The sequence below is a fragment of the Amblyraja radiata genome, chromosome 11 (assembly GCF_010909765.2).
Source record: "Amblyraja radiata isolate CabotCenter1 chromosome 11, sAmbRad1.1.pri, whole genome shotgun sequence".
NCBI classification, from domain to species: domain Eukaryota; kingdom Metazoa; phylum Chordata; class Chondrichthyes; order Rajiformes; family Rajidae; genus Amblyraja; species Amblyraja radiata.
In genome coordinates, this window is record NC_045966.1 from 48,036,986 (window position 1) to 48,054,136 (window position 17,151).

Genomic DNA, 17,151 nt, shown 5'->3' on the forward strand with positions numbered 1-17,151 from the left:
AAAGTTTTGGTTCTCTGTTATAGGAAAGATGTCATTAAGTTGGAATGAATGGAATAAAAGAATCATGAGAATATTGCTCGGATTGCAGGTTATGGGTTACAGAGAGAAATTGAACAGGTTAAGACTTTGTTCCTTGGAGGGTAGGAGGCTGTGGGGTTGATGTTTTTGACTACAGAACATAAAATAGTACAGCACAGGATTAGATGCTGCAGCCCAAATGTCTTCTTCTTGCGTATGGAGTGCACAGCCTAAAGTTGCAGGACAACTTGTTCTATTTGATCTTATTTGATTGGCCCTAATGTCTATGCAGCACATTAAACTAATCGTGGAGCTCATGATGCTCTGTATGTTAATACTGTCATTAACTGTATACTTTCCCCTTGCATTTAACCTCCCCCCACAAAGTGCAACACCTTACACATGTACAGATTAAACTCCATCTGCCATTTCTCTGCCCATAACTGTGTTTGACCTCTAACTGCTGCATCATTAGCCAGACTTCTTCACTGCCTGATACTCCAATTTATGTGACTCCAAATATTTGCATCAATCAACCCATTTACATTTTCATCTAGGTCAATTATATATCACAAACAACAGAGGTTACAATACTTTTCCTTGCGGAGCAAAATTGGACAAAGACTTAGACCCAGCATGACACCTTTCCACCACAACCCTCTGTCTTCATGGGAAGCTAGTTCTGAATCGACGCTGCTAAGTCACCATTGATCCCAGATATCTGAACCCTCTGGATCAATCTACCCTGTCATTTTCCTAATGTCAACAACATCCCTTCAATTATCTACAGCAACTCCCAAAAATCTTAATCAAATTTGTAAAATTTGACATGCCCCATCGGGATCATCAGCATCGTTCCGTAATTTGTCCATTACCTTCCAAATACAAGTACCTTATCTCTGAATCCAATCTTAAACTTCCCTACCAATGATGTGAAGCTCACTGGCCTACAATTTCCTGAGTTACTTTTATAACATTGGCCTATCCATGTTCTCCACAGATCCATAACCTGCTGAGTTACTCCAGCACTTTGTGTGTGTTTCTTTGCAAACTAGTATCTGCTGTTCCCTGGGTCTAAGAAAATCTTTGGCTGCTATCCACTCCTCTGGGACCTTGCTTGTGAATAGAGAAGATACAGGGATCATTGTCTAGGACTGGCAGTCTTCTCTCTTGCCTCGCTCATTAATTTAGGTCAGATCCTATCAAGTCCAGGCGATCTATCCTTTTTGCATTTGCTCTTTTGCTACAGTGGCTGTCCCACTTGGGCGACCTAATCTGCGAGTTTAGAAAGGTGTCTTCGAACTTCAAACTTGCGGCATGGTCAACACGTGGTCCTAGGAGGTCCTATGAGGTCGCTGGAACTCTCCTTCATGCTCGAGGAAAGTTCTCGAATACCCGTGGCCTCAGCTATTTTGCGGAAACATTTTCCGCGAGTAATATTTGGTCGGCATGGCTCTTTTTAACTCGTAGTGCAGGGTAGTGTGGTCGCTATTTGGTTACAGGCAGTCGAGGGCAGCCGTAGGCAAACTCCTTCGCAAACCTGGCATTCTGATTAGCTCATTGGAGTTTTCAGGACCAAGGAAGACCTACCGGTCTTCCCTATAGGTAAAATGCCCGCTAAACCTTATTAAACTTCTTATGTGCCTCCACTCCTTCTCTCCCCCCTTCCTCTCCCCATCTCTCCTCCTCCGCGCTCTCTAAAGGATTTACCGTTACTGTGCAGTCTTTTTACCTTCATCGCAGGTGTGAATTTAAGACAGCGCTCCTCCCCCCCCCCCCGCTTTCCTGGCCGTTGCTGTGTGTGCGCGCGTGTGTGTGTGTGTGTGTGTGTGTGTGTGTGTGTGGTGTCAATCCAGCTCGCGGTTTCAACGCGGACGGTCGGTCCAACTCGAGGCTTTCCAGGCGTGTGCCCTCGAGCTGGTAGGTCGAATACACTCTTCTTAACTCGGAATTAGGTCGCCCAAGTGGGACAACCCCTTAAGGATCTATCCATAATGCTTTTCAAGAGCGCCACAACTAACTGCTCTTACATATTCGTATTCTCCATCCTGATCTCAATGTCTTCCATGTCCTCCTCTCTGATAAATACTGTTGTAAAGTATTTATTTAGTAACTTACCTCCTTTATCTTTGAGTAGTCCTGCACCTCCATTTTTTTAGTGTATGTATAAAAGGTTTCAGATTCTCTTTAATACAACTTGCCAATGACATTTCAGGACCCCTCCTAACTCCTTGCTTCATTCTTTACTGTTTTCCTCCATCTTACTGGACCATGCCGATATTGAACTCTGAACAACTGGTCTCTAAATGACTCCCAAATGTCAGATGTGAACTTATCCAATAACAGCTGCTCCCAATTTACAGCCCTATGCTGAATATGATGCCTCACCTCAATTCAGTGCTTTACCCCAAGGTCCATACTTAATGGATCAATTCACTTTTACTCAATGGATCAATTAACTTTTCTGTGCTAGGCATTGAATTGTTCATGAAGAACTCTTTTTCAATACTCACTTTTAATACCAAATATTTCGTACTGTTTCAGGATTTTATAACCCGGCGATGTTTGTGCCAAGATGAGGGATCCTGCAAACTTAAATGTGGGACGGCTTATCCTCAGATGTACAGTACCATCATCGCATTTCATGTTGTGGAACAACTCAAAATGTCTGAATTCAGGGTTCGAATGTTGCATCCACCAACCGGAATTATCTCTCCATAAACCAATCAGCTGTTGCACTCCTTGCCCGGAATGTGATGTCCAGCACCAGGCAGCGGGGCCACTTCCAGGATTGATTGGTCCATGGAACACAATGCCATGTATTTTATTGAAAATATAAATATCATTGGGGTTATCTGTTTAAAAAGAGGAACAATGGAAGTATTTTAATATAATCATGTATGTTTTATTCCATAGTAATTATTAATCTTGGTATTCCACTGATGCAATATTATTATTTTTATCAAGTGATCATCATATCTAAAGCAAATCATTACTCAAGCAAATGAACAACTCTATTGCACATTTGGTGCAGTTATCAATATATACATCAATGATGATATGTTGAATTTACTGTAATTAGGAGTCACAGGGGAAGGTGTAGTGGATAGGAGGGTGAAAGAGAAACTCAATAGATATGGAGGAGTGAGTCTGCATTGGTTTCCCATTTGATGGGGGTTTCTAAAGCTGATAGTGAGCATCACTATCGTTTAATGTTCTCCCACAAGTGGCAGCAACATCTCCATCTTCATATCTTAAAGAAGCCCATGAGAGTTCCTCCCAACCTTCCTTTTACTAAAGTAGAGGTTGCAACGTTGTGGATCTTTTTCAAACTCTCTTGACTGAAGTGTAAATTCCACTGGCTCAGAATGTAACTGCAAAAATTCCAAATTTTACAGACTATTATTTTTCTTATTTTTCAAATTCTATCCATGATTCAGCCTTTTAAAAGTTGAATGGTAAACTTTATGAAAATCAGTGATTACACGTTTGTAAAATAAATGGAAATCAGTGGGAATTTTGGATGACTTGGGACGGGACAGCATTGTTGCTGGAAGCTGAAAGCAAATGTGCACAGATTTTACACAGGAGCAGGGATGTGGAGATAGGTTTCAAGGTCAGTTTATTGTCACATGTACCAATTAAGGTACAGTGAAATTCGAATTACCATACAGCCATACTAAAAAAAAGCAACAAGACACACAACTACATAAAAGTTAACATAAACATCCACCACAGCGGATTCTCTACATTCCTCACTGAGATGGAAGGCAATAAAGTCTAAGCTTCTTCCTCTTTATTCTCCCGCGGTCAGGGCAGTCGAACCATCCGTGTAGACGTGGCTGAAACTCCTGCGGCTTGGAGCTCCCAAAGTCGGTCTCTCACTAGAGACCATGAGCTCCACAAAGTTAAAGTCTGCAGGCTCCCGCGGTAGAGGTCAGAGGTCGATCCCAGGCAAAGGGATTGCGAGCTCAACGATGGTAAATCTGCTGGCTCCCGCAGTGGAGCTCCTGAAGTCAGTCTCCAATAAAGGCTGCTAATTTCTCGAAGTTAGGCCGCAGTGCGGACGAAGATACGATTTGGAAAAAAAATTGCATCTCCATCGAGATTAGAAAAAGTTTCCCACAACCCTCCCCCCCCACATAAAGCAAGCTAAAGAACACTAATACATACATTTAACACATACAAACAAACAACAAAAGAAGGAAGGGACAGGCAGACTGTTGGCGAGGCAGCCATTCTTGGTGCCACCCGGTGGAATAAATACTTTATCTGCCTATTGTATGACTTAATGAATCATACAAAGTGCAATGGTAAGGACCAGAGATGGGAGTAGGCCATTCAACCCTTCATACATGGCCTACAATTCAATAAGATCATGATAATGATTATGATATAGTTGGGATCACGGGGATATGGCTCCAGGGTGACCAAGGCTGGGAGCTGAACATCCAGGGATATTCAATATTCAGGAGGGATAGACAGAAAGGAAAAGGAGGTGGGGTAGCGTTGCTGGTTAGAGAGGAGATTAACGCAATGGAAAGGAAGGACATTAGCTTGGAGGATGTGGAATCGATATGGGTAGATATGCGGAACACTAAGGGGCAGAAAACACCCCTTAGGTGTACAGGCCACCTAACAGTAGTAGTGAAGTTGGGGATGGCATCAAACAAGAAATTAGAAATGCGTGCAACAAAGGTAAAACAGTTATAATGGGTGACCAATCTACATATAGATTGGGTGAATCAAATTGGCAGGGGTGCTGAGGAAGAGGATTTCTTGGAATGTATGCAGCATAGTTTTCTAAACCAACATGTAGAGGAACCAACGAGAGAGCAGGCTATTCTAGACTGGGTATTGAGTAATGTGGAAGGGTTAGTTAGCAGTCTTGTTGTGCGTGGCCCCTTGGGCAAGAGTGACCATAATATGGTTGAGTTCTTCATTAGGATGGAGAGTGACATTGTTAATTCAGAAACAATGGTTCTGAACTTAAAGAAAGGTAACTTTGAGGGTATGAGACATGAATTGGCCATGATTGACTGGCAATTAATTCTTAAAGGGTTGACGGTGGATATGCAATGGAAGGCATTTAAAGACTGCATGGACAAACTACAACAATTGTTCATCCCAGTTTGGCAAAAGAATAAATCAGGGAAGGTAGTGCATCCGTGGATAACAAGGGAAATCGGGGATAGTATCAAAGCAAAAGATGAAGCGTCAAAAATTAGCCAGAAAAAGCAGCCTACCAGAGGACTGGGGGAAATTCAGAGACCAGCAGAGGAGGACAAAGGGCTTAATTAGGAAAGGGAAAATAGATTATGAAAGAAAACTGGCAGGGAACATAAAAACTGACTGCAAAAGTTTTATAGATATGTGAAGAGAAAGAGATTAGTTAAAACAAATGTAGGTCCCTTGCAGTCAGAAACAGGTGAATTGATCATGGGGAACAAGGACATGGCGGACCAATTGAATAACTACTTTGGTTCCGACTTCACTAAGGAAGACATAAATAATTTGCCAGAAATAGCAGGGGACCGCGGGTCAAATGAGATGGAGGAACTGAGTGAAATCCTGGTTAGCCGGGAAGTGGTGTTAGGTAAATTGAATGGATTGAAGGCCGATAAATCCCCAGGGCCAGATAGGCTGCATCCCAGAGTACTTAAGGAAGTAGCTCCAGAAATAGTGGATGCATTAGTGATAATTTTTCAAAACTCTTTAGATTCTGGAGTAATCCCTGAGGATTGGAGGGTAGCTAATGTAACACCACTTTTTAAAAAGGGAGGGACAGAGAAAACGGGGAATTACAGACCAGTTAGTCTAACATCGGTAGTGGGGTACTGCTAGAGTCAGTTATTAAAGATGGGATAGCAGCACATTTGGAAAGTGGTGAAATCATTGGACAAATTCAGCATGGATTTACGAAAGGTAAATCATGTCTGACGAATCTTATAGAATTTTTCGAGGATGTAACTAGTAGAGTGGATAGGGGAGAACCAGTGGATGTGTTATATCTGGACTTTCAGAAGGCTTTCGACAAGGTCCCACATAAGAGATTAGTATACAAACTTAAAGCACATGGTATTGGGGGTTCAGTGTTGATGTGGATAGAGAACTGGCTGGCAGACAGGAAGCAAAGAGTAGGAGTAAATGGGTCCTTTTCAGAATAGCAGGCAGTGACTAGTGGGGTACCGCAAGGCTCAGTGCTGGGATCTCAGCTATTTACAATATATATTAATGATTTGGACGAAGAAATTGAATGCAACATCTCCAAGTTTGCGGATGACACTAAGCTGGGGGGCAGTGTTAGCTGTGAAGAGGATGCTAGGAGGCTGCAGGGTGACTTGGATAGGCTGGGTGAGTGGGCAAATGCATGGCAGATGCAGTATAATGTGGATAAATGTGAGGTTATCCACTTTGGTGGCAAAAACAGGAAAGTAAACTATTATCTAAATGGTGGCCGATTAGGAAAAGGGGAGATGCAATGAGACCTGGGTGTCACGGTACACCAGTGATTGAACATAGGCATGCAGGTGCAGTAGGCAGTGAAGAAAGCGAATGGTATGTTAGCATTCATAGCAAAAGGATTTGAGAATAGGAGCAGGGAGGTTCTACTGCAGTTGTACAGGGTCTTGGTGAGACCACACCTGGAGTATTGCGTACAGTTTTGGTCTCCAAATCTGAGGAAGGACATTATTGCCATAGAGGCAGTGCAGAGAAGGTTCACCAGACTGATTACTGGGATGTCAGGACTTTCATATGAAGAAAGACTGTATAGACTCGGCTTGTACTCGCTAGAATTTAGAAGATTGAGGGGGGATCTTATAGAAACGTACAAAATTCTTAAGGGGTTGGACAGGCTAGATGCAGGAAGATTATTCCCGATGTTGGGGAAGTCCAGGACAAGGATTCACAGCTTAAGGATAGAGGGGAAATCCTTTAGGACCGAGATGAGAAAAACATTTTTCACACAGAGAGTGGTGAATCTCTGGAACTCTCTGCCACAGAAGCTAGTTGAGGCCAGTTCATTAGCTATATTTAAGAGGGAGTTACATGTGGCCCTTGTGGCTAAAGGGATCAGGGGGTACGGAGAGAAGGCAGGTACAGGATACTGAGTTGGATGATCAGCCATGATCATATTGAATGGTGGTGCAGGCTCCAAGGGCTGAATGGCCTACTCCTGCACCTATTTTTTATGTTTCTATCATGGCTGATCAATTATGTCAGCAATACTTCCCTGCAAACACCTAAATTCCAATTTTTATTTAATATCACTGCCCTCAATATGCTGGAGCATATACAGTATTCTTTTCTGTTGAAATACAGAATTTATTTTTCTAATCTTTATCTTGAATGACCTGCAATAGGACAGCTCAGCCAGGGAAACATCATCCACATATCTAGCTTGTCAAACAAAATTAAAACTTCATATATTTCACTGAGATCATCTTACTATTAACCTCTGAACAATTCATGCCAAGTCTACTTACCTTGTTCTTGATGAACAATCTCCATGGCATGCCAGAACCAAACATCTTCAACACACACTGTGTGTATTTTCCCCAAATACCATGCTTGTAACATTTTTGGTTAACTTCTTGTGTGGTACCTTATTTGAGGAACTTATAAAAATCCTCACTCACCACATCTGAGAGCTCTCATGACCTAACATGCTTTGTACAAATTCAGAAAAAGTAGAAACACATTGATAGTGATTGGTGAACCAATGCACTTACTCTGGGTGAAAACAGACTGAAGTAAAGCAACCAAGACTCCGAACACCAGATCAGGAGGCATTTTGCTGTGGACCATCATAGCCTCATTTCACAGATTCCTTCTCTTTTCCTGTAATTGCGAAACAATTAATTTTACATGACATACAAAAACTATCAAGGACTCATTCTCAGCCCCTTACTATAATCCCTATGCACTCACGCCTGCATAGTCAAATTCTGGTTTAACTCCACTTACAAGATTTCCAAAGACATCAGCATATTATGAGACAGAGTGCAGGAAGGAGATAGAGAGCTTAGTAGCATGGTGCTTGAATAACAACTCCATCTCAATGTCAGTAAGCCAAAGGAGCAGGTCATCAATTTCAGAAAGCAAGGTAGAGTACACACACCAGTCTACATCATTGGTGCTAAAGTGGACACAAAGTGCTGGAGTAAATCAGCGAGTTATGCAGCATCTCTGGAGGACATGAATAGATGATAATTTTGTCAGTGTCTGAATAAAAGTCTTGACCTGAAACATCATCTATCCATGTCCTCTAGAGATGTTGCCTGAACAGCTGAGTTACTCCAGCACTATATGTCCTTTTTGTAAACAAGCATCTGCAATTCTTGTGTCTATATTGCTGATGTGGAGATGGCCATTGTACTTGTGTCAGCTTGATCATATTCATGTATGGCATGATTTGCCTTGATAGCAAAATTTTCAACTGTACCTCATGTGGCAATATCAATGTAAATCCAGATTGGGGAAACTACCAGAGGAAAATCAAAGGCCCCTTCCCTCAAACTGTGAAGGTAAAGTAATGAGATTAATCTGTTTTGCAAATTATTTCTTCATTCCACTTTGTGAACTGTAACAGTCCAAAACTGTTTCAGTGAAATATGCCCTCACTTCCTTTCATGACGTGAATGCACATTACACAACCTCATTGCCTACAAAAATAACTGAAAGAGGAACCAAAAAAGGAACTGTTATTTGGGAAATAGACAAAATACAGTTAAAAAACATTTTTCACCAAGTATTTTTTATTTTACACTGATCAGAAACAGATCTATTTATGTATCTAAGGATATAAAATCACTGGGATGGGCATATTCGTATTGTTAACCTGCGCATTGATCATATCTACTTGGTAACATTAGTTCAGTGGATTGAATATTAGTAGATCGCACAGTCATTTTGCAAATAATTAACTTGACACGAAGATCTAGTCAACAAGCATTTCACTACACCTCTGGTGTATGTGACCAATAAATAACCTTTGAACCATTGAAGCATTGATATGAAAACCAGAGCCAGTGGGCCAGGTGAGAGCAAGACACTCTGGGAATAAGGCCTCATACTTCTCTGGTCCTCCAATGTACAACTAACACATGCCCTTGCAAGAAGTAGACATGGCTCATCTCAGACTGATGCCGAGATAACTCTGTGATTCCATAAAATGCCACTTGATTGTGAAATATGCTTTGCACTATTGCAACTGCCATTCCAGAGGCTTATGTCTGTCACTTCACAAATAATTAATTGAACCACAGTCTAACAGGAAGTAAACATTCAGACACGGGGATGTGTGAATTATGATACATTTTGATTTACTTCCAAGGAAATGTGAGGTTATTATGTGGCACTAACAATACAGGCAGCATAATCCTATATCCAGAATTAATTGGCACAATTGAACAGATATTGATCCATGCTCTTAAATGTTCATTTTTTTCACCACATCTTCACTATGGCTACACTATTCTACCCATTATTGATTTGTTATGGTAGCACTGGCATCAGACTTCTCCTAGTGCATCTCGGTATCTAGCATCCACGACTGACACTGAAAATATAAGGGAACAGATGAATTGGAAGAATATTATTTTCACCCTTCATGCTTTGTTGGACATTGGTTATTCTTCATTTATCATGTCGGACTTGAATCTAAAAGCCATTGCTTAACAACACTGGTGCAAACTTTGTTGCATGAACTGTAGTTGTTCAAATCTCTCCTGGGCATCTTGAGATGGTCAAAGTACACCAACCTTATCGGTAATCTATAAAGTGCACATTATCAGTTGTGCCCTATTGAAAGACTTTTACCAGCTGATTTGCATCCAGTTAATGAATAGGTACGAGTCAAGTCGAGAATGTTTAATTGTCCTATGTACTGATGCGGACCAATGACATTTTTACTTGCAGCTACATAACAAGTCTCTAAACATAGAACTCAATAGATAACATAACAAAATACAAAACAGTTCAACCAATAAAATAAACAATATTAATGCAAAACAAAAACAAAAATCCAAAGTCCCCAGTGCAACCCAGACCCTACATAGTTCAAGTTTAGTTGGTGTTCGTTAAGTTCAGTAGCCTGATGGTTGTTGGGTAGAAGCTGTTCCTGAACCTGGAGATCACAGTTTTCAGACTCCTAAACCATCTTACCAATGACAGGAGTGAAGTTAGAGCATGGTCAGGATGGTGTGGGGTCATGATGATACCGGCTGCCTGGTTGAGGTCTTGCTTCCAAGAGATCCCTTCATTGGGGAGGTCAGTACCCACAATGAACTGAGCAGAGTCCCCCACTTGTTGGAATCATCTTTGTTCCTGGGGATTCAAATTGGTGAACCAGGCCATGATGAAACTATTCAATTTGCTCTCTACCACACAACTGTAGAAGTTCAAGAGTGTGTTGGTCGACATACCAAATCCCCTCAATCTTCAAAGGAAGTAGAGGCATTGATAGGCTTTTTTACAGTTGCATCAATGTTCTGGGTCCAGGACAGATCTTCAGAGATATACACGCCCAGGAACTTGAAATTGTTGACCCTCTCCTCCACCGACCCGTCGATGAAGGAAAGTTTATGATTCTTGGCCTACCTATTCCAAAGCCAACAATCAGCTCCTTGGTCTTACTGACATTGAGAGCAAAGTTATTGTTCTGGTAACATACAATTGATCTCCCTCTTATATGTTAAATCATTATTATCCATAATTCGCCCATTAATGGTGGCATTGTCAGCAAATTTAAAGATGCAATTGGAATTGAGTCCTGATACAAAGTCATCCCTAGCCTTTGTCCAACCATCTGCCTTTCACATAACCTCCTCACTTGTGTTCACCTATGACTGGCCGTGCTCTGTCCTAATCCTTCTCTATCCAGGAATGCTGCCTGACCTGCTGAGTTTCTCCAGCATTTTGTGTCTATCTCCTAGTTGTCTGCCCATGTCATATCTGAAGTGGAGAACATCTTTCTCCCTGAATTATGGGTTCTCCTCCACCATAGTTGATAGAGCCTTCAACCATTTCTCATTTGTATTTTGAACTTTTGCTCTCATCCCTCTCCTGGATTAGTTCTGATAGTCTTCAATTTCTATTCCAACAGCCTCCACATTCATCCTATGTAATGTCTGCATCGTTCACCAAGATTCCTCCAGCAGACACATCTTCCCCTCAGCTTTCAACATGCTGAAGGGGCTGTTCTCTGGGGACTGCTTCTCTGTCCTCACCATATCATGCACTTGCCCATGCCACAGCAGGACATCCAACACTCGTCTTTTTATTCCTTCCTTTCACTTCACATAAGAACCAAGTCAAAGTACAATTCACCTGCACTTTTCACAATCCAATGCACTGCATTTGATCATTGTTGTCTTATATACAATGGAGCAAGCAACTGCATGTTTGGTGTCTGCTTTGGGACAATCTTGAGTTTTTAGTGGCCTGCCTCCTTTATTCACCATTCTAGTTCTTTCTCTGAATTTTCTCTCTTCATCATATGTTACTGTTGTAATGCGACCCAATATAAATTTGAGGAAGAACACATAATATTTTACCCGGGCACATTGCAGCCTTTGGGACACAATGTCAAAAGTAACAGTCTGAGCTAATGTGCTTTCACTGCTTTCTGCAGATCTGACATTTCTGCTCTCAAGAATCAAGAGTGTTTTATTGTCACATTTGCCAAAACAGAACAATTACATTCTTAAAGGCCTGTCCCACTTATGCGACTTTCTCGGCAACTGCTGGCACTCGTCAGAGGTAGACGAAAATTTTCAACTTGTTGAAAATTCAGCGGCGACCAGAACGACGCCACGACTCTTTGGGTGACTAGTAGACTAGGAGACCTCTCATGATCTTAGAGGCAACCCCTGGCGACCCGTGTCGCCCGCAACATGTCACCAGGGTGTCGCCAGTATGGTCGTGAGTAGTCTCCTCGTCACCCAAAGAGTCGTAGCGTCTTTCTGTTCGCCGCTGAATTTCAACATGTTGAACATTTTCGGCGACCTATGACGGGTGCCTGCAGTCGCCGAAAAAGTAGGTGGGACAGGCCCTTTACTCGCAGAAGCATAAACGGTTTGTAAACACAGTACTCAATAGATAATATAATCAACAACCATGAAATAAAATAAGTTCTATAAACAAAATGTAGATCATCCATCTGTAACATTTGCTTATTTTTCCCCCAAATGTCTTGTGTTAAATCAATGCCAGCTTAGAAAATGCAGGGCACATATAACTTAAAACTAAGAAATCATGAAGAAATTTTAAAATATACCAATGACTGAACTAAACATTTATCCTTCTGTAACTAATTTGTCAAAGGATTCTGGTTTACTTGGTCAGGAATCTGCTATCTAATATTTTACATTCTCACTCTTTCTTTGTTTTTCCGTGCAATGATTTGGTTAAATTGGAACTCAATCAAATCATTGATCTAAATCAGCAGCAGGAATGTGAAGGCCATGAAACTTTGAATATTACTAGAGCATTGTTGTGGTAATCAGAAAGATGAAATGGGATCCAAAATTAAGATGTTACTATTAATCAGGCCAGAGTCAAATCGCAGATGGCAGTTATGAAATTGAGCAAAACACTCTTTCCTAAGGTTTTAGGGTAAAGGAGATAAAACAACATAAACAAAAACAGAAAATGCTGGTAATACTCTGCCAGTCCGACGAGAGAAACTGTTCATATTTAAGGGCAGAATCGCTTCAACAGACCCGTCTAAATTTCTCTTTCCACGGATGCTGCCTGACCTGGCGCGTGTTTGCAGCATTTTCTATTCCTTGTATTCCCAACATTTACAATATTTAGTTCATCTGACCATGGGATAATGTTGATTAGTTTAAAATGCATCATATTCAACAGAAGAAGTGGTTGAAAGAATAACAGATAAAAAGATACAAGATATTTGAACATTATATTCAGGTTAAGATTTCACTTGTGGATGGTGAATCCATTATCTGAATTGTGACTGAAGTTAGGTTGCCTACCTTGTGGGAAGAGACTGGTGAAGAGGCGCAGAGACTGAGCAGTAAAACTCCTAGTATGGCGACACACAATAAACTGAGGTCCCCAGTCTCACTCTGCACGATGAGTGATCTTATCTCTTGTGAAACAGTCGGGCACATGGGCTTCCTCTTCCTTTCCAGTTGTTACATAAAGCGTAGTCACGGGGCGTGAACAGATCAGACCACATGGTAAGGTAGAGAGAGGACACAATTCTTGCCAGATGTGAGAGAATGCAAAGTAACAGCTTGTATTAGAATAAGGAACACCTGGAATGAATCATCTCGTTGCTTGTTCAACTACATCAATAAAGAATCAATTAAACTGGGAAATAGGCTAGATGTGTTGCAGGCAAAGGCTTTGAGGCTTTGCTGTGGAGCCTTCAGGACTTCCCCAGTCCCGGCCCTGATTGTTGAAATGGGAGAAATGCCCTTATGGTTAAGGCGCATTAAGCTAGGGTTACATTACTGGGCTAAACTTTGTGGGTGTAATGATACCTTCCCAGCAAGGTGTTTGTTGCAAGAGGTAGATGATGGTAACAAATATAACACATTTTTTGTCATTATAAATCAGTGGGCTAAGAAGCTGGGTTTGGAACAAGGGGGTATTATAGAGCATACAATATGGCTACCTGTGCCCTATTGGGTTCTTCCTGAACTGTTTATTGAGCTTGCTTTTCTTCAGGAAAAAGATAAGCGCGAGGTGACTCCAAGAATAGTGGAATATCTTAATTCAATCAGTGAGAGCACTTTGATTGTTTTTACAGATGGATCTAAAGATCCAGTTAGTGGGAGAGCTGGGTTTGGAGTGTATGTGGAGCAGCTTGGGTTGAAGATTGGCCGGCGCATTTCTGATGGAAGCTCTGTTCTCACGACTGAATTAATGGCAATTCAATGGGCTCTATGGTGGATTGAGGAAGCCAGTTTTAGTGAAGTCATTATCTGTTCTGATTCTGCAGCTGCTCTTGAAACTTTAAGAGTAGGGAAATCTAAAGCACGTCCTGACATTCTAAATGAAATCATGAGTGTGTTTTTTAGAATTGGGTTTGCGTGTAACATCACTTTTTGCTGGGTTCCCGGGCATGCTGGGGTGAGGGGGAATGAGCAGGTGGACCTCATAGCAAAGGAGAGTTTAAGAAGAGAAATAGATATCCATGTATTATTGGGGAGAGTGGAACTGAGAGAAATAATTAAAGAGGGCTTAACAAAAGAATGGCAGAGAGGATGGGAAATGGAAGTCAGGGGTAGACACTACTTTTCTATACAATCTGAAGTTAGGAAAATATGTTTCTGTACATCTTTGTACCGTAGGGACTCAGTTAAACTGTGTAGATTGAGGTTGGGACACTGTGGGTTAAATTACTATTTGTGCATTGTAGGGAAACATGTTTCTGGCTTGTGTGAATGTGGGAGTAATGAGACAGTTAAGCATGTTTTCCTAGAATGTAAAAAGTACAGGGTAGAAAGAGAAGTATTGTTTGTTAGACTGACAGGACTTGGAGTTGAGGCTTTTTCTGTTTCATCTTTGTTTGGACACAGTGAGAAACATCAACTGATATCCAGGGCTGTTCTTCAATTCCTGCAAGTTACAGGACTGTATGTAAGGATTTAGTTCAAACTTTGACCTGTGGAGGGCAGTAATACGCTTAGCAGCGTCTACACTGCCGGAATCCTACAAGAAGAAGAAGGACTGGGAAATAACGACTGGAGGATCTGTTTTTTTTTTTTATCGTCTGTGTAAGTGCACTCCAAACTGCCTGTGTAGTAATGGCTACCGAAGGTGGGACATTGGAAAAGTTTGAAATTGCCATTACATAGTGTTTAGTTTTGGTCACCCTGCTATTCAGAAGATATCAATAAGCTAGAAAGAATGCACAACATATTTACAAGGGTGTTGCTAAGGCATATGGGTCTGAGTTTTAGGATGAGTTTTGTGCAAGTTGGAACTTTATTCCATGGAACATAGGAGACAGAGGGATGATTTTATAGAAGTGTATAAAATCATGAAAAGCATTGATAGGGTTGATGCACGCAGCATTTTTCCCATCATTGGGAATCAACACCAAAGGGCATTTAAGGTGAGAGGAGATCAATTTAACAGGAGCCTGAGTGGCAACATTTTCACTGTGAGTAGACTGTTGTACAAGAGATACAGTGCATTCAGAAAGTATTCAGACCCCTTCATTTATTTCCACATTTTGTGACGTTACAGCCTTATTTTAAAATGGATTACATTTTTTTAATATCATCAATCTGCACACAATGCCCCAGAATGAAGAAGTGAAAGCAGATGTTTAGAATTTTTTGCAAAGTAATTAAAAATAAATAACTGAAATATCACATTTACATAAGTATTCAGACCCTTTGCAGTGACACTCAAAATTGAGCTTAGGTTCATCCTGCTTCCATTGATTATCCTTGAGATATTTCTACAACTTGATTAGAGTCCACCAGTGGTAAATTAAATTGATTGGACATGATTTGGAAAGGCACACGCCTGTCTATATAAGGTCCCACAGTTGACAGTGCACATCAGAGCAAAAACCAAGCCATGAAGAAATTGTTCTTATACCTCCGAGACAGGATTGTGTCGAGATACAGACCTGGTGCAGGGTATAAAACAATTTCTGCAGCATTGCAGGTCCTGAAGAGCACAGTGACCTCTATCATTCTAAAATGGAAGAACTTAGGAACCACCAGGACTCTTCATAGAGCACCCGCTGAGTTTCCCCAGCAATTCTGTGTACCTTCGATATTCCAGCATCTGCAGTTCCCTTTTGAACACTCTTCATAGAGCTGTCCACCCGGCCAAACTGAACAATAGGGGGAGAAGGGCCTTGGTCGGGGATGTGACCGAGAACCGGATGTTCACTCTGACAGAGCATTAGAGTTCCTCTGTGGAGATGGGTGAACCTTCCAGAAGGACAACTACATCTGCAGCACTCCACCAATCAGGCCTTTATGGCAGAGTGGCGAGTCGGAAGCCACTCCTCAGCAAAGGCACATGACAGCCTGCTTGGAGTTTGCCAAAAGGCATGATACACACGATTCTCTGGTATGATGAAACCAAGATTGAACTCTTTGGCCTGAACGCCAAGTGTTACGTCTGGAGGAAACCAGGCACTGCTCATCACTTGGCCAATACCATACCTTCGGTGAAGCTTGGTGGTGGCAGCATCATGCTGTGGGGATGCTTTTCAGTGGCAGGAACTGGGAGACTAGTCACGATCGAGGGAAAGATGAATGGAGCAAAGTACAGAGAGATCCTTGATGAAAACCTGCTCCAGAGGATTCTGGACCTCAGACTGGGGCAGAGGTTCACTTTCCAACCAGACAATAACCCTAAGCACACAGCCAATACAATGCAGGTGTGGCATTGTGACAAGTCTGTGAATGTCCTTGCATGGCCCAGCCAGAGCCCGGACTTGAACCCAATCGAACATCGGATGGGACCTGAAAATAGCTGTGCATCGACACTCCCCATCCAACCTGACACACCTTGAGAGATCTGCAGAGAAGAATGGAAGAAATTACCCAAATACAGGTGTGCCAAGCTTGCACCGTCACACCTAAGAAGACTTGAGGCTGTAATCGCTGCGAAATGTGCCGCAACAATGTACTGAGTAAAGGGTCAGAATACTTATGTAAATGTAATATTTCAGTTATTTCTTGATAATTACATTGTAGAAAATTCAAAACATCTGTTTTTGCTTTTTTAATATGGGGCATTGTGTATAGAATGATGATTAAAAAAAAGAATTTAATCCATTTTAGAATAAGGCTGTCACGTAACAAAATGTGGAAAAAGTGAAGGAGTCTGAATACTTTCTGAATGCACTATAGTCTGTTGTAATTTTTATTTACAATTTTATATCGAAGTCTCATGATGAGACTACGTGAAGAACCCTCCAGCCTGCATGCGCATCAATACATCGACGCATGGCATGGGATTCGGATAAATTCGAAACTGCTCCGGCAGGTAAGGCATTTTTCTTTCAGGAACGGGCTGCTGCTCCGAAAATAGGTGCAACGGGCTCGGAGAGGTTGACGGGCATGGCCCATGCAGTTATCGCCATTGAGGCTCTGAAAGGGAGCAGGCGGCTGAACGCGGAGAAGCTGA

The 17,151-nt window shown here is 41.7% G+C and overlaps 1 protein-coding gene across 2 annotated transcripts in view; it reads right to left on the reverse strand.

The window, feature by feature from the left end:
- Positions 1-13,144, reverse strand: part of LOC116978602 — a 51,397-nt gene extending 38,253 nt beyond the window's left edge. Inside the window, exons 1-3 of one of the 2 annotated variants that reach the window (XM_033029864.1) lie at positions 13,017-13,144; positions 7,752-7,860; positions 2,532-2,873 (exon numbers count right to left, since the gene is read on the reverse strand). In XM_033029864.1, the coding sequence (XP_032885755.1) occupies positions 2,532-2,873; positions 7,752-7,830 (421 nt within the window). In that variant the 5' untranslated portion in view covers positions 7,831-7,860; positions 13,017-13,144. Of the gene's footprint in view, positions 1-2,531; positions 2,874-7,751; positions 7,861-8,464; positions 8,910-13,016 lie in introns of those variants that run through there. The other variant, XM_033029866.1, reaches the window with a different exon arrangement.
- Between the last annotated feature and the right edge of the window lie 4,007 nt (positions 13,145-17,151).